Raw genomic sequence first — 25,605 nt, forward strand, 5'->3', positions numbered from 1 at the left:
CGGGGCGGTGCCCCGCTCAGGCGTGGACTTCCTTACCCTCTCCTACAGCGGAGGGGGTCGCGTGTCTTTCCCGGGTCACTAACCTGTTAACTCTCACGTACCTTCTGTTGCCCTGTGTTCTGCACTAGTCCTTGGAGTCGTTAGGAGGGACTCAGACAGACCCAGGAAACCTCGAAATGGTGAGTGTGCTGAGCCGGGCTGTGGACGCTGCGAAGGGACTGGTCGCAACCGGCCGAAACCGGCCATCTTTTGACCCGGTCACCTCTCAGTCAACTCCGGAGTCTGCGGATACGCGGGGGTCTGGGGCGCTGCTCGGACCTCAGTCCCCTCCGGGCCTCAGCGGCGGGGTTGGCCCGGCAGCTCGGACCCCGGGTGTCCTGTCTGGTCACTTCGCTGCAGGAACTTTGGCCCCGGAGCCTCACCCGGCTGCTCTGCGTCCGCAGCCCCTCTTCTCCCCCCAGATTGTGTGGTGACCTCAGGCACGGTCTTCAGGTGACAATCGGGACTCGTTCTCCAGGGTTCGGTCGTGGGATTAGCTGTGGTCTGAGGGGTCTCAGCCTTTCGTTTCTGCCCCGGGGGGCACCCGTTTTGATAGGGATAGAATAGGATAGTTACACTGGTAGTTGTAGAAGTCCCAGTAGGGGATTGTAAATAGAAAGGGAAATCTAGGGAACTTTGGGAGACCACTGTAACTTATTGATCGCTCAAGAAAGCTGTCGCAATGTCGTGGAACCAAGCAGGCTTCCTTAAGTATAAAGCCATAAATAAAAGCATGAGATATGACCCAGGTCGTTAAGTGAAAGAAAAAATGAGGCCTGCATTCTGCTGGTCGAGTTCAGCAAGATAATGATCCTTAACACCAAGGACAGGAATTTAAGGGAAAGGTGGCATTCCAAAGTAGGAGACCCTTATTATATGGAGACCTGAGATGATTCAGCATACTTTAGTGTATGTTACCACCCTTCTCCTGATTTGAACAAGCTCTATGACAGTCCTAGTTTGACCTCATAGGGTCAGACACTCTCCTGTGCCATACGAAGGAGGAGCTAGTGACCTACGCCTGACGTCTACTCACTCGAAGAATGAGGAAGAAGGCAGTCTTTTTCCCCTTCCCCACTTTCCTTTGACTATAAAAATATAGCCCACTTAATCCTCAGGGCAGAACCCCCCTGCCTGCTTGCGTCTCTTGCAAGCGTCCTATATTAATAAATCTACAACTTGCCTATCTCTTTGCCTCATGCTGAATTCCTACTGTGCTGTGACACAAAGAACCCGAGCCTCAGTAAGTCCAGACACCAGGTGAGTGATTCTAATTAAAAGACCATAGGATCAAGTCCCAATCTGGGTTTACGCGGGGTTCAAGTCCCATCTGACTTACACGGTTTCATTTTTTTCTCTGAGTTTTCCAAATGTTTGGGAAGCAGAATCTCAAAGACCTTAGCCCCCAGAGGAGCTCTTTGTAGGGCTGGCAATAAATCATTAAATTTCCAGATCGCTCCTCTCATTCCCAAAGTCAATTTCGCCTCTCCAATTCAAATCATCTATCATCTATTCGTCGCCGCAGTGCATTTCAAACAAATATTTTAATTCTTTATCCTATTTACGTAGCGACGTGGATGGTATTTTTTTGGGGGGGCGGGGGGTGGTCTGTGGATATTTTACATGAGCAGAAGCCGACAATGACCACTTGGAAGTAGGTTGTTTGAAGTCCTTTCTTTTCCCGATTTTTTACTGGGAACAGATATCCTATAGGAAGTCCTTTCGTGGAGGTTTTTTTTGAACTTTTATGGACGATCTACCCTGCCCATCCCTAGGTTAGTCCCCTTCAAAAGATTTACTCACTTATTTAAGTTTCTTTCTTCAATAGTGTAAAATAGAGCTTCAAAGGCCATATAAAATATTTCCAAAGAGGTAAGAGAGGTGAATTTCAGGGGAAAAAAAATTCCAGTATTACATTCCATTTGTTAAGAATTTTTTGCTTTTTTTTCAATCCCTGAGGGAGTGTGGTTAAGTTTTTGTGGCCTCTCCTTTACTTTTGGTGGATTTCAAATGAAGTTTCAAGATTTAGACTTGTAGAGGAGAAGTATTCAAGCATGATTAATTATGTAGTAAATGAAATTGCCTTGGAAGTAGTTGACATTTTTTTCTGAAAAGGAATAGATATTTGGGGTTTCCTGGTGAACTAGTAGAAGTGGCTTATAATCTCTCATTTCCACCTAAACACTGGATTTGAGTGATTTTGCTGAATTGTGCAAACAGGGTTTGTGTATTTAAAGTATCAGTGGTGGTGGAGAGCACCTGTAGTTGGAAGCAGAGCCTGAGGTCAGGCTAAGGCCCCCATTGAGCCTGCAAGGGGAAGTACTTGAAGGACCTCCTATACTTGGAATCATACAGTATATAGCTTTGCCAGATTGGCTTCTTTCCGGTAGCAATATACTTTTGAGCTTTCCTTCATGTGTTTTCATAGCTTAATACTTTATTCCTTTTTATTAGTGAACACTGTTTCATCATACGGATAGACCACTGATTATTTGACTCTTGCAAGATATCTTGCTTACCTGTTGACTCATGCCAGTTATGAATAAAACCCCTACAGGTATTTGTGTATGAATTTTGTGTGACTGTAAGAGTTGATCTCATTTGGACAAATAACAAGGAGTGGGATTGCTGGGTCTTAATATACATAGTAAGAGTATATTTTGTTTTGAAAGAAAGCTCCTGTTTTCCTTTGTAGGGGTACCAAGTTCCATTCCCCCCAGCAATGAATGAGGATTATCTTCACATCCATTTGGTGTTTTGCATTTTAGTCATTAAATAAGTGTGTAGTGATAGCTCGTTTTATTTGCAATTTCCCACTGACCTTTGACATTGAGCATGTTTTCATATTTCCTATTTCCCTTCTATGTATCTTTTTTGGGGAGCTGTTTGTTCAGATCTTTTGCCCATTTTCAGTTGGATTATTTGTCTTCTTACTGTTGAGTTTTAATAGTTCCTGGATATTTTGAATACCAGTTATTTATCACATAAGTGTTTTGCAAATATTAATATTTTTTCATATCCTGTGACTTGACTTTTCATTCCCTTAACACTGTCTTTCTGAGATGAGACGTTTTTTATTTTAATGAAGTGAAATTATCCTTTTTTTCTTTTACAGACCTTGTGTTTGTTGTTATATTTGAAAATTCATCACCAAACCCAAAGTGACCTATTTCCTTCTATGATATTTTCGAGGAGTTTATTACTTTTGCATTTTACATTTAGATCTGTGATGTGTTTTGAGGTTTTCTTTGTAAAACGTGTTAAGTCCTATGTTTACATTTGCTTTGTTTGTGTGTGTGTTTGTGAATATCCATTATTTACAGCACTATTTGTTTAAAAGATTTTCTTTTCATTTGAATTGCCTTTCCTTCTTTGTCCAAGTTCAGTGTGGGTCTACAGGAAAACTATTGATTATCTTTCAATCTTGAGATGTGTCTTCTTTTTAAAAAAAAATAAATTTATTTATTTTATTTATTTATTTGGCTGCTTTGGGTTTTCGTTGCTGCGCGTGGGCTTCTCCCTAGTTGTGGTGAGCGGGGGCTACTCTTCGTTGCAGTGTGTGGTCTTCTCATTGCGGTGACTTCTCTTGTTGTGGAGCACGGGCTCTAGATGTACAGGTTTCAGTAGTTGTGGCACGCTGGCTCAGTAATTGTGGCTCGTGGGCTCTAGAGCATAGGCTCAGTAGTTGTGGCACACGGGCTTAGCTGCTCCACGACATGTGGGATCTTCCCAGACCAGGGCTCAAACCTGTGTCCCCTGCATTGGCAGGTAGCTTCTTAACCACTGTGCCACCAGGGAAGCCCAGGATATGTCTTCTTAATTCCAAGAGTTATCTGTTGTTGGAGAATCTTTAAGATGTTTCACAGAGATAATTATGTCCTAGGGACCAAATATTTGAATTTACCTACAGGATACATGAATATGTTCTTTTTCAGGAAGTAGAAGTTCCCTCTATTACTTGTTTGTGATTAAAAATGGATGCTGGATTTTACCAAATCCTTTGAAATTTTCATTTCCCCCTTTGTTCTTTTCTCATGTTTCCTTTTACCCTCTGTTTTCCCTTGTAGGCATATTGACTAGATGTTTATCAGTGTTATTAATTTTGTCAAAGAACTAGCTTAAAAGTTTTTTTCTCCTTCAATTACCCACAATTACATTAATTTCCTTTCTGATTTTTATAATTTTATTTTGCTTATTTTGTGATTATATGGTCTTCTCTTTATTGTTTCTTAAGGTAGATGCTTGCATTGTTGTTTACAGACCTTTGTTTTTTCCCAGTTGATGATGGCATAAATTTCTCTGTAGGCACTGCTTTTGCTGCATGCCACAATTTAGCTCAAAATAAATCTTAATTTCTCTTGAGACTTCTTCTTTGATCCCATGTATTATTTAGAAATATGTTGTTGAATCTCTGTGTGTTAGGGGTTTTTCCAAATCTCTTGCTTGTATTGATTGCTAGATGAATTCCTTTGAGTTCTAGGAGCATAGTTTGTATGATTTTTCTTCTTTCAGATTTGTTAAGGTATGCTTTATGTCCCAGAAAGTGTTCTGTCTGGTTAAATGTTTCATATGAATTTGAGAAGAATGTGTATTCTGCTCCTGTTGCATGAATTGTTCTTTAGATTACAATTACATTTAGTTATTTCATAGTACTCTTCAAAGCAAGTCTATCCTTCCTGATTTTCTGCCTGCTGTTATATACAGCTTATGATAAGGGGGTGTTGATGTATGACTATAATAATGGATTTATGTATTCCTCCCTGCATTCTTCATGTCTTGCCTTATGTATTTTGCCGCTTGGTTGCTATGTATGTACACATGAAGGATTGTTATGCCTTCTTGCAGAATGGACCTTTTTGTCATTATGTAAAGTCCTTTCCACCCCTGAGTTTTCCTTGGTCTGAAATCTGCATTGTCTAAAATTCATATACGAGTGCCAGCATTCTTTTGGTTAGTTTTGGCATGGTGTATTTATCTCCATTGCTTTATTTCTCATCTACCAGTGTCTTCATATTTAAAATGAGTTTTTGGTAGACAACATATAATTGCAATTTTAAAAATCACATATTATGATATCAGAAAGGGAAAGTAAAAAACAGTATGCACCGAAAAAAATAAAATACTTTGGAATAAACCTGACCAAGGAGGTGAAAGAGATATGTTGAGCACCATAAAACGATAAAGGAAATTGAACTGAATCAAAAAATGGAAAGCTGGGCTTCCCTGGTGGTGCAATGGTTAAGAATCCACCTGCCAATGCAGGGGACATGGGTTCGAGCCTTGGTCTGGGAAGATCCCACATGCCATGGAACAACTTATCCAGTGCACCATGACTACTGAGCCTGCACTCTAGAGCCCGCGCGCCTAGAGCCTGTGCTCCGCAACAAGAGAAGCAGCTGCAATGAGAAGCCTGCACACTGCAACAAAGAGTAGCCCCCACTCGACACAACTAAAGAAAGCCCACGTGCAGCAACGAAGACCCAATGCAGCCAAAAATAAATAAATAAATAAATTAATTAATTAATTTTTTTTAAAAAATGGAAAGCTAACCCATACTCTTGGGTTGGAGGAATTATTTTTGTTAAAATGGCCATAGTACCCAAAGCAATCTACAGATTTAATGTGATCCCTATCAAATTACTCATGACATTTTTCACAGAACTAGAACAAATAATCCGAAAAGGTATATGGAACTATAAAAGACCCAGAATTGCCAAAGCAATTCTGAGGAAAAAGAAAAAAGCTAAAGGCATAACCCTCCCAGATTTCAGACAATAATACAAAGTTACAGTTGTCAAAACAGTGTGATACTGCCACAAAAACAGAAATATAGAATCAATGGAACAGAATAGAGAGGCCAGAAATAGACCCACACACCAGTGGTCAATTAATCTTTGACAGAGGAGACAAGAATATACAATGGGGAAAGACAGTCTCTTCAGCAAGTGGTGTTGGGAAAGTTGGACTGCCTCATGTAAATCAATGAAGTTAGAACACACCCTCACACCATATACAAAAATATACTCGAAATGGCTTAAAGACTTAAATGTAAGACATGACATCATAAAACTCATAGAAGAGAACATAGACAAAATATTCTCTGATATAAATTATACCAATTTTTTCTCAGGTCAGTCTCCCAAGGCAAGGCAATAGAAATAAAAGTAAAAATAAACAAACAGGTCCTAATCAACATATAAGCTTTTGCACAGCAAAGGAAACCATAAACAAAATGAAAAGACAACCTACGTACTAGGAGAAAATATTTGTCAATGATGCGACCAACAGGGGCTTAATTTCTAAAATATACAAACAGCGCATACTATCCAATAACAGAAAACAGACAACCCAATAAAAAATGGGCAGAAGACCTAAATAGACATATCTCCAAAGAAGACATACATATGGCCAATAGGCACATGAAAAGATGTTCAACATTGCTAATTATTAGAGAAATGCAAATCAAAACTGCAGTGAGGTACCCACCTCACATTGGTCAGAATGGCCATCATTAAAAGTCTGCAAATAACAAATGCTGGAGAGGGTGTGGAGAAAATGGAACCCTTTTATACTGTTGGAAGGAATGTAGATTGGTGCATCTACTTTGGAAAACAGTATGGAGGTTCCCCAAAACACTAGAGTTGCCATATCATCCAGCAATCCCAGTCCTGGGTATATATCCAGAGAAAACTCTAATTCAAAATGATACAGACACCCAAGTGTTCATAGCAGCACTATTTACAGCAGCCAAGACATGGAAACAACCTACATGTCCATCAACAGATGAATGGATAAAAAAGATGTGGTATATATATTCAGTGGAATACTACTCAGCCATTAAAGGTGAAATAATGCCATTTGCAGCAACATGGATAGACATACAGATTATCATACTATGTGAAGTAAGTCAGATGGAGAAAGAGAAATACCATATGATATCACTTATATGTGATATCTAAAATATGTCACAAATGAACTTATTTTCAAAACAAAAACAGACTCACAGACATCAAAATGAAAGTTATGGTTACCAAAGGGGAAAGGGGATGGGAGGGAGATAAATTAGGAGTTTGGAATTAGCAGAAACAAGCTATTATATATAAAATAGATAAACAACAAGGTCCTATTGTATAGCACAGGGTACTGTAAAATCCTGTAGAAAACCTTAATGGAAAAGAATATGAAAAAGAATATATATGAATGTGTGTGTGTGTGTGTGTGTGTGTGTGTGTGTGTATATATATATATATATATCTATATCTATATCTATATCTATATCTATATATCTGAATCACTTTTCTGTACACCAGAACCTAACACAACTTTGTAAATCATCTATACTTCAATAAAAATGAATAAGTAAATCTGATATTACTGTAATTTTCTTTCATTTGTATTGAGACAATTGTTGATTGAGATGGTGACTAATACAGTTGGATTAATATCTAACACTTTTTTAAAAAAATTTATTTATTTATGGCTGTGTTGGGTCTTCGTTTCCATGCAAGGGCTTTCTCTAGTTGTGGCAAGTGGGGGCCACTCTTCATTGCGGTGCGTGGGCTCTCACTATCGCGGCCTCTCTTGTTGCGGAGCACAGGCTCCAGATGCGCAGGCTCAGTAATTATGGCTCACAGGCCCAGCTGCTCTGTGGCATGTGGGATCTTCCCAGACCAGGGCTCGAACCCGTGTCCCCTGCATTGGCAGGCAGATTCTCAACCACTGCGCCACCAGGAAAGCCCCTATCTAACACTTTTTACTCTTTCTATTTGTTGCCCTTATTTTTTCATTTGTCTTTTCTCTTTTTTCTACCTTCTCTGGATTTAATTGAGCATTTTGTCTGATTCTTCCTTTTTTCCATTCTTAGCCTATACCTTTGTAAAGAACTTTTTTAGTGGTTGCCCTTGAGTTTTCCGTATACATTTAGAACTAACCCATATCAGTCTGCAACTTAACACAGTACCCCTTCAGTGGTTGTTCAGGTACCTCATACCATACTATTCCCATTTCCCCTCCTCTGTCCCTATTGATATGGCTGTCATTTATTTCACTTATCCACAAGGTTATCATTATCAATGTCATTCTTGCTAATATGATTTTAGACAAAGTGTCATCTATTATAAAAGAAATATAAAAGATGTTTACCTTTATTTATTCCTCTTTTAATTCCCCTACATAATTTACATTCTTTCTGATGAATTTTAATGTCGTTCAAAGTTGGCATACTAATGACAAGTTCCATCAATTTTTGTCTCAAAATGGCCTTATTTTTTCTTATTTTTCAAGGATAATTGTGCTTCCTAACAGAATTCTAGGACACTGGTTTTTTTTTTAATTTCAAAACTTTAAATATTTCAATCCACTTAGTTCTTTCATATATACATATATATATAATAATAATAATTTTTTTTTTCCTGAAAAGAAGTCCAGTTTGATTCTAATCTTTATTTCTTTATACCTAAAGTATACCTCTGGCTTCTTACAATATATTTTCTTTACCTTTGTTTTTCTCTCTACTTTAAATATAATATACTTTGGTCTCCATTTTAGGTGTTTTCATTTTTATTGTTCACTGAGCCTCATGGATCTATGGGTGTTGTCTATCATTAATATTAGGAACATCTCAGTGGTTGTTACTTATTTGTCTCTCTTTTCCTTCAGTTATTTTCATTATATGTATCTTAAATCTTCTGTTAAAGAAGGTTATGCCAGGGTTCATGGATACTGTGTTCTATCTTTTTTGATCCTTTTTGTCTTTGTGTTAGACTACATTGAAACAGTTTTTTTGGGTACAGGTCTTAAGAACAGAATATTTGGGGCATATTTAAAAAATGTCTTTCTTTTCTCTTTCCCAGTTTTAGGACACCAGTTTACCCTTTGAAGTCAGTACTCTCATGGCTCTGGGAGGACTTGTTTATTTCAAGCTTTTTCATTCTCTTCTTGTGAGATGGAGAATCACAACTTCTAATTTCATAAATCCCAGGCTAGATTTTCACTTAGCAGTAGCAATAGTGGCTGCTTGGAAAACTCCTGTTCCTGAAATTCCAGGATGGAGACTTTATGTTCTTTTGGAGGAAGCCAATGATGAAACCCTTACATATTTTATAATCATGGGAAAATTCACCATCAAGTGTTATGGACTTTGGTGAGCTCCCTTGTAAACTGTAGCTCTTAACCTGTTCCTTGAGGTCAGTAAGACCCAGAGTATACTGTTACGGTGTGAAGAGAAAGAGTTTTTTGGGCATGTAATTGCACTGTGTGTTCTAAAATTTGGCTGGAAGCGCCTTGAGGCACCTGAGTATAGGGATTTTGTGTTCTAACATATTAATGCTTCTTCCCCATGTCTGAGCTCTAAGTTTGAAGTAACTTTCTACCTGCATCAAATTATATGTAGAGAGGAAGGAAAAACAGAGTCTGTGCTAATCATTATACAACTTAAAGGCAGTGCATCTGCAGAAGAATATCTATATTCAGGCAACTGTGTGTGATTGTGATTTATTCTAAAGTCCTGGAGGACTTTGGGACAGTGTGGCCAGCTGGGCTTTGTTAAAAGTTTGATTTCTGCAGGTCACCTGGCCTCTGATGTTAGGTGATAGACTAGAAAAAAGCTTCCAGTTCTTCACTGTGTGTCTATTTATTAAAACCTCATGCAATCTTGATCCTCTGCCTCATGGAGTACTGTAACTTGTGGATCATAAGAAGAAGATGAAAGAATTTTTTCAGCAGACATCGTTTTTCTTAAAATGATGTTTCTTTCATTTATAAAGCATTTCTCATTCTCTGGGCTCTGCCATTATTGTGATATAAGCGATACTGTGACTACAGAAGTTATGTGTAAATAATTTCCATTTGTTCATGATGCTGTTAAATTATTGAGGAAGTGTGGAGAATAAGTTTCTCATGATCAAGTCATAGAATAACTCTTTGTAAACAACAGAATTGTACATAACCTTCCTATAAATTGAGTGTGGGTGTCTAGTTCTGTCAGTCTCATGCATCTCAGTGTGCCCCTATTTTGGGTGTTTTAGGACTCATTGGCCTTTGAGGATGTGGCTGTGAACTTCACCCTGGAGGAGTGGGTTTTACTGGATTCCTCACAGAGGAAACTCTACAGAGATGTGATGCGGGAAAACTTCCAGAACCTGGTCTCAGTAGGTAAGAATGAAAAATTTCCTCCCTTTGTCAATTAGAGAACAAGTGTTTCTTACCTGTCAATATTGTTCAAAGATGTGGAATGTGGAAAGGGAAAACTTTGGTAAAGAAACTAGCGGGTGTGGGGATCAAAGGGAAATCCCTGGCGGTGCAGTGGTTAGGACTCAGCGCTTTCACCACTGCTGTGGCCCCAGTTTAGTCCCTAGTCAGGAAACTAAGATCCTGCAAGCCGTACTGCACAGCACCCGCCTCCACCAAAAAAAGAGAAGAAGAAAGAAAGGAAACTAGACATGGTCAGAGCTCATCATGGGCCTAAAATCCAATAATTTTTCTATCATTTCTAATACTTTGGGATCATTTATCTGGGTCTGTATTTCAGAAACAAAACAGGAAGATCATGACATTGAAGATCAGTACAAAAACCAGGGGAGAAAATTAAGGTAAGTCACACCCACAATTCAAAGCATTGTCTTGTGAGAATCATGGTATATTCTGAAAATTTTAAAGAAGCAAACAAAAACAAATAGCCCAGTCTTCAAATTTAGTTATTCTCAGAAAATGTCTCCCAAAAATATTTTCTTAAATGTGATATAAATGTTCTGTGTTTCCAATATAGTTCATGTGCAGTCAATAAACCCTATATTTGAATATCACTTTTTAATAGAAAAGGTGAAGTCCTGTTGCAGAGCATTCAGTTTATTCAACTTCTAACAATTCACACAAGATAGAAAACCTCACTGTTCCTATAAATCATAATAAATACAATAAATAAATGATTTCTTAATAAAGAAATCGTTAATAATCTTCTCATCGTTTACAGAAGTCCTATGGTAGAGAGACTCTCTGGAAGTAAAGGCAATAGTTTCTGTGGAGAAAACTTCACCCTTATTCCAACTCTCAATCTGAAGAAGAAAATTCCTGGTTTAAAACCATGGGAATGCAGTGCATGTGCAAAGGTCTTCATGCATCATTCATCCTTTAATAGACATATGAAATGTCACATTGAAGACAAACCAAGAGAGTATCAAAAGTACCATGAGAAGGTGTATAAATGTAAAGAATGTGGGAAAGCATTCATTTCTCCTAGTTCTCTTAGAACACATGAAAGGAGTCACACTGGAGTGAAGCCCTATGCATGTGAACAATGTGGAAAAGTCTTTCGATATCAAAAATCCTTCCGACTACACAAAAGAACTCACACAGGGGAGAAACCCTATGAATGTAAGGAATGTGGGAAAGCCTTCATGTGGGAAACAACTTTTCGAAAACACATGGTAACTCACACTGGAGATTTACCTTATAAATGTCAGAAATGTGAGAAAGCATTCATTTATCCCAGTTGTCTTCGAATGCATGAAAGCAGTCACAATGGAGAGAAACCCTATCAATGTAAACAATGTGGAAAAGCCTTTAAAAGTCCTGAAACTATTCAAATACATGAAAGAATTCACAGAGGAGAGAAACTCTATGAATGTAAGCAGTGTGGTAAAGCCTTCAATCATTTCAGTTCCTTACAGCTACACAAAAGACATCACACAGGAGAGACACCGTATGTGTGTAAAACATGTTCTAAAGTATTGAATACTGCCCGGTCTCTTCGAAATCATGAAAGGATCCACACTGGAGAAAAACCCTATGAATGTAAGGAATGTGGGAAAGCCTTCACATGGAAAATAACCCTTCAGAAACACATGATAACACACACTGGAGATGGACCTTATAAATGTAAAGAATGTGAGAGAATATTCATTAATCCCAGTTCTCTTAAAACACATGAAAGGAGTCACACTGGAGAGAAACCATATCAATGTGAACAATGTGGTAAAAGTTATAGGTATCCAGCGGTTTTGAAAATACATCGAAGGACCCATACTTGAGAAAAACCCTATGAATGTAAAAATGAAGGGAAAACCTTCACTTCCGTATATTTTCAAGTGCATGAAAGAATTCACACTGGACAGAAACCCTATCAATGACAGGAATGTGGGAAATCTTCATTTGCCTCTCAGTCGTTCAAAGACCTGAGACTGCACACTGGACAGAAATCATATAAAATGTGACGAATGTGGGAATGGCTTTTCTGATCTTAGTAGTTTATGAAACCATAAAAGGATTTACTAGATAAAACCTTGTTTGTAAACAGCCTGGGAAACACTTCAATTGGTCGATATCATTACACATAAAAACTCCCATGGAAAAGAAGTATAAATGTAAGTAACATGAGATAACTTGATGGAAAGTAATCTATGCCTAATGTTCCAGAAAACCTTCAGTATGAAAGAGTTTTTAAAATTTTTGTTTATTATTATTTATTTTTTGCCAGGCTGTGCAGCATGTGGGGGATCTTAGTTCCCCAACCAGGGATCAAACCTGTGCCCCGTACAGTGGAAATGCAGAGTCTTAACCACTGGACTGCCAGTGAAGTCCAGAAAGAGTTGTTTTAAAAGTTTATGGGACTTCCCTGGTGGTGCAGTGGTTAAGAATCCGCCTGCCAATACAGGGTACATGGGTTCAAGCCCTAGTCCTGGAAGATCCCACATGCCACAGAGCAACTAAGCATGTGTGCCACAACTACTGAGTCTGCGCTCTAGAGCCCGTGAGCCACAACTACTGAGCCCACGTGCCACAACTACTGAAGCCTACGCGCCTAGAGCCCATGCTCCGCAACAAGGGAAGCTGCCACAATGAGAAGCCTGCACACTGCAACGAAAAGTAGCCCCCGCTCGCCACAACTAGAGAAAGCCCGTGTACAGCAGCGAAGACCCAATGCAGCCAAAAAAAAAAAAAAAAAGTTTATAAATATGTTGTGTTTACTCAGGATCCTTCTTCAAGTGTATCCTTCAATGGTGGATTTCTACTAATTTCACAAACGAATATTAATGTGAATTCATTCTGTAATTCGTCTTTCAACAATAGTACATAACGTTTAAAGGTAGTGATTTTTCCTTTAATCGGATAGTTATTTTGTTCTATTTACTTCTGAAGCCTGTTGGATTCATGGATGCATTTAAGTGTATTTCTAGTATGCAGGGAGGCTTACATTTTTATAATGTTCTATTCATTCTCTGTTAATGGGCCATTGAAAAATGGCAGTTTGGTATTTGTTGGGATTTCCTAGTAGTTTTGTGTGGCAGTTCCTAGGTCTATAATCTATTGTATATATTGTACCCTTTTTACTGAGAAAGATCCTTTTTGGTGGTGGTGCCTATAGGAGCCTTTTCCCATTTTCCATTCTATTAAACACTTGGAATAAATTTTATGTATGACTAGGATGTCAAAGAGTATACTGTTATGTAAATTATGATTTTTCCTATTTGCTTTTTGTGTTTCCTTCTGAGTGGTATTTGTTGAATAGACTGTGAGACTTGTGATAATACAAAAATCTGGACTTGGAGATATCTTGCCTGTGCATGATATTAGAACCTAGACTTTCCAGAATCTATCCCCTTTGTGGTTCCATGTTAGCATTCACCAACAGCTCACCGGTGTGTGATTTTAAAGCAGATGCAGAGAAGACATTCTTCAGATAGTGGAGTCCCCACACTGGGAGAGAGGCAGATACGTAGGAGCTTCAAGGACACCATCTCCCAGCTTATTTTCAAGATTCTGTGTCCTTGTAGTCAAGAGTGTCCTCAACACCCCCAACAAATGTTTGATTTCCAATAAACATGTAGTTTCCCCTGATATCTTCACAGCTTCCACATCAAAGATCCATCAGAGTTTGACTTTTTTCTGTAAGCCCTCTTGTGTCCACTTCGAAAGTTATTTCAGTATTTTATAGTTGGTAATAGTCTCTGATTCCACTTCTCTCTGGATTATATCTTTATAGTGTCTAATATGTGTAGGAAACACTTTATGTTGTTAATAATACTAGTAAGTATGTGTTCCTGACTCACCACGACATTCACAATGGTGCCGCCAAAAAGAATGACATGGGAGTTTGTTTCTCTGCTGCATTGTGCAAGGGCATCGGTGACCCATTGTTTCCATGTGAGAATAAGCACCTCCTTCTGTCAAGATGGCTATGGGTGTTTCCTGTTACTTGTTGCTGAATATAGTCCCCTAACATGTTTTTTATTGTATTTTATTTTACATGATTGAAGCTGTTTGAATTTTTTGTGAAACAGTAGTTTTTGTAGTCTTTTCAAATATTTTACCAACTCTTTTTGAAGCTTTCATTAGCTAACAAATGTTACTTTTCATTTCCTCAAAGAATATGTTAAAGTTCCCATTTTATGTATGAATATTTAGAAAAACCTTGCAGCTTTCTTCATTTAATCATTATGCAATATGAGTAAGTTTTTAAAAAATATTTATTTATTAGCTTGGCCAAAAGGTTTGTTCGTTTTTTTCCATAAGATGGTCTAGTAGGGCTCCCCTGGTGGCACGGTGGATAAGAATCTGCCTGCCAATGCAGGGGACATGGGTTCGATCCCTGGTCTGGGAAGATCTCACATGCTGTGGAGCAACTAAGCCCATGTGCCACAACTACTGAGCCTGTGCTCTAGAGCCCGCAAGCCACAACTACTGAGCCCACATGCCTAGAGCTTGTGCTCTGCAACAAGAGAAGCCACTGCAATGAGAAGGCTGCACACCACAACGAAGAGTAGCCCCTGCTCGCCGCAACTAGAGAAAGCCTGTGTGCAGCAACAAATATCTAACACAGCCAAAAATAAATAAATTTTTTTAAAAATTAAAAAAAAATGATGGTCTAGTAGCACTAAGTTGTCTTTAACTTCATTCAAAACAATTTTGTTAGATTGTATTGTGGCAGTTCTCATATCAATAAGCATTTTAAAAAAATCAAAATTGGTGAATTTTTGTGTAGCCATTTTAATATTGGTGATGTAAGAAAAAAAGTAACATATTCGGCATATTATGCTTTATTATTTCAAGAAAGGCAAAAACGCAACTGAAACGCAAAAAAAAATCTGTGCAGTGTATGGAGAAGGTGCTGTGACTGATCAAACCTGTCAAAATTCGTTTACCAAGTTTCATGCTAGAGATTTCTCTCTGGACGATGCTCCACATTGGGGTAGACCAGTTGAAGTTGATAGCGATCAAATGGAGACATTAATTGAGAGCAATCGACGTTATACCACGTGGGAGATAGCCTACATACTCAAAATATCCAAATCAAGTGTTGAAAATCATTTGCACCAGCTTGGTTATGTTAATCGCTTTGATGTTTGAGTTCCACATAAGTTAAGTGAAAAAAACCTTGATCGTACTTCTGCGTGTGATTCTCTACTGAGATGTAATGAAAACGTTCCGTTTTTAAAACAAATTGTGACAGGTGATGAAAAGTGGATACTGTACAATAATGTGGAACGGAAAAGATCGTGGGGCAGGTGAAACAAGCCACCACCAACCACACCAAAGGCTGGTCTTCATCCAAAAAAGGTGATGTTGTGTATATGGTGGGATTGGAAGGGAATCCTCTATTATGAGCTCCTTCTGGAAAACCAAACGATCAATTCCAACAAGTACTGCTCGCAGTTAGACCAACTGAATGCAGCACTCAACATAAAGCATCCGGAATTAGTCAACAGAAAACGCATAATCTTCCATCGGGATAACGCAAGACCGCATATTTCTTTGATGACCAGGCAAAAACTGTTACAACTTGGCTGGGAAGTTCTGATTCATCTGCTGTATTCACCAGACATTGCACCTTCGGATTTCCATTTATTTTGGTCTTTACAAAATTCTCTTAATGGAAAAAATTTCAATTCCCTGGAAGGCTGTATGAAAGGCACCTTGAACAGTTCTTTACTCAAAAAGATAAAAAGTTTTGGAAAGATGGAATTATGAAGTTGCCAGAAAAATGGCAGAAGGTAGTGGAACAAAATGGTGAATATGCTGTTCAATAAAGTTTTTGGTGAAAATGAAAAATGTGTCTTTCATTTTTACTTAAAAACCGAAGGAACTTTTTGGCCAACCCAATATTTATTTATTTATTTTGCTGTGCTGGGTCTTAGTTGAGGCACGCAGGATCTTCGATCTTCGTTGCGGCATGCTGGATCTTTGGTTGCAGTATGCGAAATAGTAGTTGCCATATCTCGTAGTTCCCTGACCAGGAATCGAACCTGGGCCTCTTGCATTGAGAGCGTGGAGTCTTAGCCACTGTACCACCAGGAAGTCCCAGTATGAGTCAGTTTTATCCTGTGAATGGAAGGTCAGCTACTTTATCCTCAGGCCATTTTCTTATTTTGTTACAGTTTTTGTCATGAAACTCATTTGTTACTCATTCTTATCTGCGAAGTTAAATCATGGTTTTTTTCAGTGCCGTCTTGTCAGGGACCCATAAGGTCACAGCTCTAGTAACATACTGGGGTGAAATAAATTCTATTAAGAAGGATTGCAGATAAACAAAGGCCTCCTGTATAGCATAGGGAACTATTCATTATCCTGTAATAAACTGTAATGGAAAAAATATTAAAAAGTATGTATGTATAACTTAATCACTTTGCTGTACAGGAGAAATTAACACAATATTATACATCAACTATATTTCAATAAAAATTTTAAAAAAGGATGATTACAAACCCTATAAGACTGGTGTGTAACAGTAACAGGGTGCTCAAAAGGACTTCTTACAGAAATTTCACTTGTGTTAGAGGATTTGATTGCTATTCAAGGCAGTAAGATGTTTTTCTTTATTGAATGCTTTCAGGAGGTTTAATTTATTTTATTATTGGTGATTGTAAACATTTTCTTGAAGGCAAAAACATCATGGAGCTAAACTTAATTAGTAAGAAGCATCATTCAGTTATATTAGTAAGAAGAGGAGACTATTAGTCATTTTTAAATAAATTTATTTATTATTTTATTTATTTATTTTTGGCCACGTTGGGTCTTTGTTGCTGCGCGAGAGCTTTCTCTAGTTGCTGAGAGTGGGGGCTACTCTTTGTTGTGGTGCGCAGGCTTCTCATTGTGGTGACTTCTCTTGTTGCGGAGCACGGGCTCTAGGCGCGTGGGCTTCAGTAGTTGTGGCTCGAGAGCTCTAGAGTGCAGGCTCAGTAGTTGTGGTGCACGGGCTTAGTTGCTCCGCGGCATGTGGGATCTTCCCAGACCAGGGCTTGAACCCGTGTCCCCTGCATTGGCAGCTGGATTCTTAACCACAGTGCCACCAATGAAGTCCCTATTGGTCATTTTTATGATTTTGTATTTTATCTTTTATCACTGTTAGAGACAGGGTTATAAAATACATAAATTCACTTCTTAGTATCCCAGGTAGTATTTTTATAATCTCCTTTATGACATAACCAAGGCCTATAAATTTACGTAAATTGTGAGACGATAGAAAGCTAGGAAGAGAAAGATATGACAAATATGCCAGAGAACCTGTTGTGAAAGACTGTACTCTTTTCTTTAAAATTAATTTTATTGAAAAATAGTTGATTTGCAATGTTGTATTAACTTCTGCTGTACAGCAAAGTGATTCAGTTAAATACATATATTCTTTTTCATATTCTTTTCCATTATAGTTTATCATAGGATATTGAATACAGTACCTTGTGCTATACAGTAGGATGTTGTTGTTTATCTATTCTATGTTTAATAGTTTGCATCGGCCATTTCTAAACTCCCAATTCATCCATCCCCATTCCCCTCTCCCCCTTGGCAACCACAGGTGTGTTCTCTATGTCTGTGAGTCTGTTTCTGTTTCATAGATAAGTTCATTTGTGACATATTTTAGATTCCACATATAAGTGATATCATCTGGTATTTGTCTGTCTCTTGCTCACTTACTTCACTTAGTATGATAATCTTTAGATTCATCCATGTTGTGCAAATGGCATTATTTCATTCTTTTTTATGGCTGAGTTGTATTCCATTGTATATATGTGCCACATCTTCTTTATCCATTTATCTGTTGATGGACGTTTCGGCTGTTTCCGTGTCTTGGCTATTGTGAATAGTGCTGCTGTAACATACGGATGGATGTATCTTTTTGTATTATAGTTTTGTCCAGATATTAGCCCAGGAGTGGGACTGCAGGATCATATAATCTACATAGTCTTAATTCACTATACCAGCTCTGGCTTCTCAATACAGTGGGAACAGGCTTCATTAAAATAGTGCAGGCACTCACTGAACAAATAAATAAGCACATAACAGTAAAAATCCCCAGAAGGAATAGGTCCAGTACCCAGAGTTGCTACATTATGTTTCCTAAAATGTCTACTTTATAACAAAAATACGAGACATGCGAATAAACAGGTAGGTAGGTGTTGTTCACAGGTAGGCCCCAGGCTTTGGAGGATCTGGCAGAGATGCCATTTCCCGCAAGCCAAAGGGCTGGAGATCTTTAGGGAGATTCTTGTACCAGAAAACAGCAGGGACATGCCTCCGTAGCTAGGGGCCAAACTCCCTCTGGAGGTAAATACTGGGGAGAGGGAGCCTGGAGTGGTCAGCGCTTGTGCTGCTTTAACCTCAGGGTAGAATGTGCCACAGACCTCGGGGAATGTGATTTAAGGGCAGCCAGGCGCCTGAAGGACTCCTAGCGCTAGGACGAGGCAAGGTGTCTCTTTTTTACATTATTGGTGGTTTTGAGACTATTATGAAACTGTGCTTGTTGGTGCAGAACTGACGTTTATGTGACAACGGGTAATATTGTGTCTGAGCGACCTGAGCCCTATTACTTTGTTTTTGGGTTTTGCCACTGTTTCACCTCACCATCACCTGGAGTTACACAGAGAAATTTTCCAGAGTGGGACAGTGTTGCATTTAAACATGTTTCCCCAAAAAACCAAAACCAAAACCAAAAATCCCCATGTCTCCCAGCAAGCAGGCATAGAGTAGTCTTGAGCTAGGAAACTTAAGAGCAGGAAATGGCTTCAAGACCCGCCCTGGGTAGATATAAAATGCATGCCCAAGGATTAGATAAGGATACGTGTAGGCAGATCTGATTTGGGAAGATCTGTTAGTTGTACCTTTATGTTTCAGACCACAGCATTCCCAGGATACGATTCAAGAAAGTCTAATCACAGGCAGATGCCCACTGGGAAGCCCTACCACATTTTCAACAGTTATGTGAATGACATGAGGGCAGGTGTAGCCCTAGAGGGTGTTTTCTAACTTCAGAGTGGGTTCCAAGAAAGGCTTGTTGTACCGGGTGTCCTTCCCCGTCCTTCCAGTTCTTCCTAAGAAGGATCCCAAGTTGGTGGAAGGAAGGGTTGCACACATAGTAATTATAGTTCCAGAGAGCTTAACATTCTCCTAGCATGTGAGAGCATTTTTGTTATTTTCTTTCTTTCTTTCTTTCTTCTTTTTTTTTTTTAATTTTTAAAATTTTCTATCTGTGGCAAAGCCACCATACTTTGAATTCTCAATTTCTCAGATCTCTCTTTGTTTACTATAGCCCTCCCAACATCCTTTTCCCTTCTTTAAAATAATCCTCCTCTCACAACAAGGTCCTACTATGTAGCACAGGGAACTATATTCAATATCCTGTGATAAACCATAATGGAAAAGAATATTAAAAAAGAGAATGTCTATATGTGTATAACTGAGTCACTTTGCTGTACAGCAGAAATTAACACAACATTGTAAATCCACTACACTTAAGTAAAATTAAAAAAAAAAAAATCCTCCTCCCCTTCCTGCATGAGAACATGCATTGGCTTGCCAAGGTTGCAGACTCTAATTTGCAATTCTTTGCTCATCCTGGATAAACCCATAATTTGCTGGAGAAATAACTGGCAGTCTATTTCTTTAGGTCAACATGGGTATAGAATTTTGGATTTGGAAGATGAAAATAGTTCTGCGGATTGGTTTCCCGGTGTCAATATATTTCATACTGTCAATATATTTCACACTTAAAAATGGTGAAAATGTAAATTTTATGGTATGTGCATATTACCACAATTAAAGGTAAAATTTTAAGGCAACAGAGTGAAAACATAACCCTTAGAATGGAAGAAAATTTTGCAAATCATATATCTGAAAGGGAACTTGTGTTGAAAACATGTAAAGATCTCTTCTAAATTAATTATAAAAAGTCAAATAACACAATTTAAATATGACAGAAGAGCTGAATTCACATTTTTCCAAGTAAAATAGACAAATGGTCTAAAGAACATATGAGAAAGTTCTGGACATCATTAGCCATCAAGGAGATGCAAATCAAAACCACAATGGGATACCACCCTTGACAGCAGCTAGGATGGCTAGAATCAAAATGTGTCAAGGATACCGGGAGAAATTTGGATTCTCATACATGGGTGGAATGAAGATAAAATGGAGTAGCCACTCTAGGAAAGGGTCTGGAAGATCCTCAAATATTAAACCTAGAATTATAATATGACCCATCAATCCCACTTCTAGATATATGATCAAGAAAAAGGAAATCATGCTTGACCACACTTACACATAAATATTATAGCAATATGATTCATAGTAGCCAAAAAGTAGCAAAAATCCAAATGTCTATTAAGGGATGAATAGATAAATTGTGTTTAATAATAATAATATCAAATCAATGGAATATTATTATGACATAAAATAATGGAAATATTGATACATAGTTCTCCCTTGAAAAAATTATGCTGAGTGACTGAAGTCATTCAAAAGACCATGTATTATATAATTCTTTTCACATGAAAGATCATAATAGGGAACTAGAAAGTAGATTAGTGATTTTCTAAGGCTAGGAATTGGAGGAGGAGGATGGGAAGGTGAGCAGTGATAGCTAAAGAGCAGAGGAGTTATTTTTTAAATTGACAAAAATCTTCAAAAATTGACGGTGGTGACGATTGCACGTATCTACAAATATACTGAAATCTTTAAAATGTAGACTCTTATTTATTTATTTATTTTTGCCACGCGGCATGGGGGATCTTAGTTCCCTGACCAGGGATGGAACCCGTGCCCCCTGCAGTGGAAGGGCAGAGTCCCAACTACTGGACCGCCAGGGAAGTCCCAAAGTGTACACTTAATGGGTGCCTTCTATTATACAATAAGTGTAATACATCTCAATAAAGCTGTTCAAATAAATCAATGCATGAAATGTTTTGTAATGGAAAAGAGTTTTGCAATGCAGTCTCCGGGGAATGTAAGAGTTTACAGGTTACTTAATACATCCATCTCTTCAGTTAGTTACCTTTATTTTTGTTTGTGTGGTCAGAATGCTTAAGATCCACTCTCTTAGGAAGTTTCAATTATACAATACAACATAAGTGTATCAGATCATCATGTTTCAATCCTTAAATGTAATTTTATTAGTCAGTTATACTTCAAAAAAGATGGGGGTGGGCAGGAAGAGTTTCCAGGCATATTCCAATTTTAAGTACAACTTATTGTTTTTCTTCTATCAGTGGAAATATGCGTATAATTGCCTCATATATATTACAGCTGTTGACATTTCAAAGTTTTCTAGGCACAGAGGGAACACTGATCTAAAAAAAATGTTTTTTCCAGTGTGGAATGTACACCTGAGAAGTTAATGCACACACTTCATAGCTTGTGGTTTGACAGAGATTTGTCCAGCCACCCAGCTAGCGCTGAGTGATTCAGACCTCCTACCAGAGCCGAGTGCTCTGGGATTCTTTAGCTTAAGTACCTAATGAGCAGGGATGGGGCAGGGATGGGTGGAAGCCTCAGCGCTGTCAAGGACGAAAGTGAAAATGGAGTCAGCCCCTTTATTACAGACGGTGAATTCACATTTAAGTGTCTGCGTTTCTTAACAAGAAATGCCTGGCCGCACAGCCTTAAACCAAGCCCTTGAGCCCTGGAGGACATAAAACCTTCTTTTTCCAGGCAGGTCTGGCCTGGGCCATCCTCTTATCTATACTGGCTCCTTCTTCAAACTGAATCAGGAATCCCAGTGCAGGAGGAGCTGCGGAAGACATCAGAGGCAATCCCAGGCCAGGAAAAAGTTCCCTTACAAAACAAAAGTGCCAAGTGGGGACAGGTCCCATCCCACCTACCCCAGCTTGTCACTCAGGCACGAGGGGCGGGGTATTGGAATCTGTCCAACCAGGAGGCCGGTGAGGCAGGTGGGCGGGGCGATGTCCGGCTCTGCGTGGTCTTCCTTTTTTTCTCTCCCACCGCGCAGATAGATGGTCCCGGTTCTTGACCGGTTCACTGGCTTGGTGACTCTCACGTACCTTCTGTCGCCCTGTGAACTGCACTGGTCCTTGGAGTCGTTGGGTGGGACTTAGACCCAGAAAACCTCGAAATGGTGAGTGTGCTGAGCCGGGCTACGGACACCGCGGAGGGACTGGTGGGAAACGGCCGAAACCGGCCGTCTTTCGACTCGGCCGGAGTCGGCGCATACGCGGTCACTGGGGCGCCGCTCGGACCTCAGTCCCTTCCGAGTCGCAACATGGGGGTTGGCCCGGCAGCCGGGACCCCGGGTATCCTGTCCGGTCACTTCGCTGCAGGAACTTTGGCCCCGGAGCCTCTCCAGGTGGCTCTGAGCCCGCAGCCCCTCTTCTCCCCCGGATTCTGCGGTGACCACGGGCACGGGCTTCAGGTGACAAACGTGACTCGTTCTCCAGGGTTCGGTGGTGGGATTAGCTGCAGTTTGAGGGGTCCCAGCCCCTCCTTTCTGCCCAAGGGGCACCCATTTTCCTCTGTGTTTTACAAATATTTGGGAAGCGGAATCTCAAATTGAAAACTTTAGCCCCTCAGAGTAGCTCTTTCTAGGGCTGGCAATAAATCGTTAAATTTCCAGATTGCTCCCCTCATTCCCAAAGTCAATTTCGCTTCTCCAATTCAAATCAACTATTCGTCTCCGCAGTGCATTTGAAACAAACCCAGTATTTTAATTCTTTATCCTATTTGCGCGGAGTCCTGGATGGCATTTTGGCGGGGGGAGGGGGGCGGTCTGTGGATATTTTACATGAGCGGAAAGCCGACAGTAACCACTTGGAAGTAGGTTGTATGAAATCCTTTCTCCTTCCGATATTTTACTGGGAACAGATACCCTATAGGAAATCCTTTCGTGGAGGTTTTTTTGGAAACTTTTATGGACGATCTACCCTGCCCGTCCCTAGCTTAGTTCCCTTCAAAAGATCTACTCACTTATTTAAAGTTCTTTTTTCAATAGTGGAAAATGTATCTAATTAATAGAGCTTGAAAGACCGTATAAAATATTTCCGAAGTGATAAGAGAGGTGAATTTCAGGGGGAAAAAATTCCGGTATTGCATTCTAGTTGTGAAGAATTTTTGTTTCACTTTTTTTTCATTTCCTGAGTATGGTGAATTCTTTTGGACTCTTCTTTACTTTTGGTTGATTTCAAATGACATTCCAGGATTTAGACCTACAGACAAAAAGTATTCAAGTATGATTAATTTTGTTGTAAATAAACTTGCCTTGGAAATAATAATTGACTGACATTTTTCTGAAAGGAATAAATAGATGTTTGGGGTTTTCTGGGTGAACTAGTAAAAGTGGTTGAGAATTTTCTTCTCTCATTTCACATAAACACTGGATCTGAGTGATTTTGCTGAATTGTTCTGGAACACCAGAACAGGCAGGGGCCCGAAGAGAGTGATGAGTTTCAGAGCTGAACTGTCCACCTGGTCAGATCCCTAAACCCAGAAGTCAAAATTCTCATGGTTGGAAGTTCTCACAGCTCGCGAACCCTCTGCAGTCTGTGGGCAGTGGCGTGGGGGCTCCATCCTCACGGAGGAGGGCAGGTGGTGGCCCTGCTGCTCTTGGGGTGTGGGCACAGGCAGGGCTCAGAGCCCCCCGGGCTGGCTGCTGCTGGCTGTCAGTAGAGCAGGACATCTCAACAGCCTGCCTTCAGGCCAGCATTCGTGGGAGAGGAAAGCCGATGTCGTTGGAGGGGCCGGTGGTGGGGAGGAGGGCAGGTCGGAAGGCTGCTGGCTACACAGGCCAAGGAGGAGAGGTGAGTGGTCCAGTGGGACTAGCGGGGCACCAGCTCTCCGGAGAGTTGGGCAGGGTTTCTGCAGCCCAGGCCTACAGCAGCAGCCCTTAGCCCTTCTTGTCGGACTTTGCTGGAGCCCTGGGGAAAAGCAGCCACTCTGATGACAGAGCTGATGAGGCCAGGGGCCCTCCCAGCTGCTTGTAATTGGGAAAAGGAAAAGTGAGGTGTGGCTGTCCCGTGATTCGGTCCACTAACTAGAAGTGGGAGTTCTGAGAGGCCCCAGGGAGTGCAGTAGCACCTGCCATCAGGCCAGTGTCCTCAGGCTTCCCCAGGGAGCCGGGAGCTAGCCTAACAGGCCACCCCTTGGTGCTGCACACGGGCACCAAGCCAGGTTGGGCTCCAGAGGCCACAGGCTCAGCCTCAGGCCCCAGCACTGCTTGTGACAGAGGGGTCTCACTACCCCAGGTTTGGCTAGGCCCAAACCTTGTTACCCAGACAGTGAGAAGCCCCAGGAAGGCAGGAAGTAGGGAGCAAGGCAGAGAGGAAGGAAAATGAAAATGGGACTCACATTTTTAGAAGCAAGTCAGGGTTCGTGTAACTGAATGTCTCTGAAGGTAGCCCAGGGCTGTAGCACAGGCTTCAAATGATTTTCTGTCTGCAATCATGAGTCACGCTACATGCCCCATGAAGGTAGGCGTTGGTGAAGTCCAAGTTGTGCTGGTGTAGTAAAAGCTTACACTTCGAAAAAAAAAAAAAAAAGAAATCAAGGTACAGTTATATAAGTTTTTTGAGGTAGAGGGCTGTACATCAAATGACATATTATTGACAGTTTACATAATCCAGATCTAAGCAGAATCGTGGTGGGTCATGTGACCCCTTACAAGATCAAGAAGAAATGTTTTAAGGAGCTGTCTTGTTGATGCTAGGAAAATGTTACTCTTTATGGTTCAGCAGACATTCCTGCTGATGGGGGAGGTCTAGTTGATGCATAATGCAGATACACAATGCACAGTGGGAGGAGAGAGGAAACCAAAGGGCAGAGAAGAATTTATGTTTAAATTTTTCTTGACTTGCCATAAAATATGCATTTTATTTCACTCCCTCTCTAGCTCCTCTCAGCTTACGTTGCTGAAGATTCCACTTTAGACTACTGTGACCTAGAACACATGGCACACTGTTACCCCAGCTCCCACTCAAGAGAACTGTTTTCCTAGAAAGAACAGACTTCAACTTTTCAAACCGGCCCCCACTGCCTGTTGCTGGGGGTTAATACTTGCTGGATGACTCTTCTTACAAACTTGGAACACGATTCTTTTATTCCCCACACATGGAACAGAGGTGATGCCTTTGTGTGCACGGACAATACAGGGTGTTGATTGCCCTTTTCCCAGCAGATGAGGTGGCTGTATCGTAAGTCATTCCTGAGGTGCCTGAAGATACAATCAAGAGGACCACTGGCTGCTGTCTCCCCTCCATTGAGCACTCAGCTCTTAGGATGGGATTATCATTCAGAGAGGCTTCCTATTACCCCCAAACAGCTCCAGGATTGGCACAGAGGTTTTTTCCTGAGTACGGG

The 25,605-nt window shown here is 40.1% G+C and overlaps 2 protein-coding genes across 4 annotated transcripts in view; both read left to right on the forward strand.

Moving 5' to 3' along the window:
- Window positions 1–16,083, forward strand: part of LOC309658666 (uncharacterized protein) — a 66,873-nt gene extending 50,790 nt beyond the window's left edge. For 2 of the 3 annotated variants that reach the window (XM_082457503.1, XM_082457504.1), the window contains 4 exons: window positions 129–179; window positions 10,065–10,191; window positions 10,568–10,628; window positions 11,009–16,083. In XM_082457503.1, coding sequence (XP_082313629.1) covers window positions 177–179; window positions 10,065–10,191; window positions 10,568–10,628; window positions 11,009–12,065 — 1,248 coding nt within the window. In that variant the 5' untranslated portion in view covers window positions 129–176 and the 3' untranslated portion in view covers window positions 12,066–16,083. The remainder of the gene's footprint in view (window positions 1–128; window positions 180–10,064; window positions 10,192–10,567; window positions 10,629–11,008) is intronic. The other variant, XM_082457505.1, reaches the window with a different exon arrangement.
- A 4,717-nt stretch (window positions 16,084–20,800) lies between these two features.
- Window positions 20,801–25,605, forward strand: part of LOC309658669 (uncharacterized protein) — a 29,324-nt gene continuing 24,519 nt past the window's right edge. The window contains exon 1 of the mRNA XM_082457512.1: window positions 20,801–22,375. Within this exon, the coding sequence (XP_082313638.1) occupies window positions 22,373–22,375 (3 nt within the window). The 5' untranslated portion in view covers window positions 20,801–22,372. The remainder of the gene's footprint in view (window positions 22,376–25,605) is intronic.

The sequence above is a fragment of the Balaenoptera physalus genome (genome assembly GCF_965194825.1).
Source record: "Balaenoptera physalus genome assembly, chromosome: 3".
Lineage (NCBI taxonomy): Eukaryota > Metazoa > Chordata > Mammalia > Artiodactyla > Balaenopteridae > Balaenoptera > Balaenoptera physalus.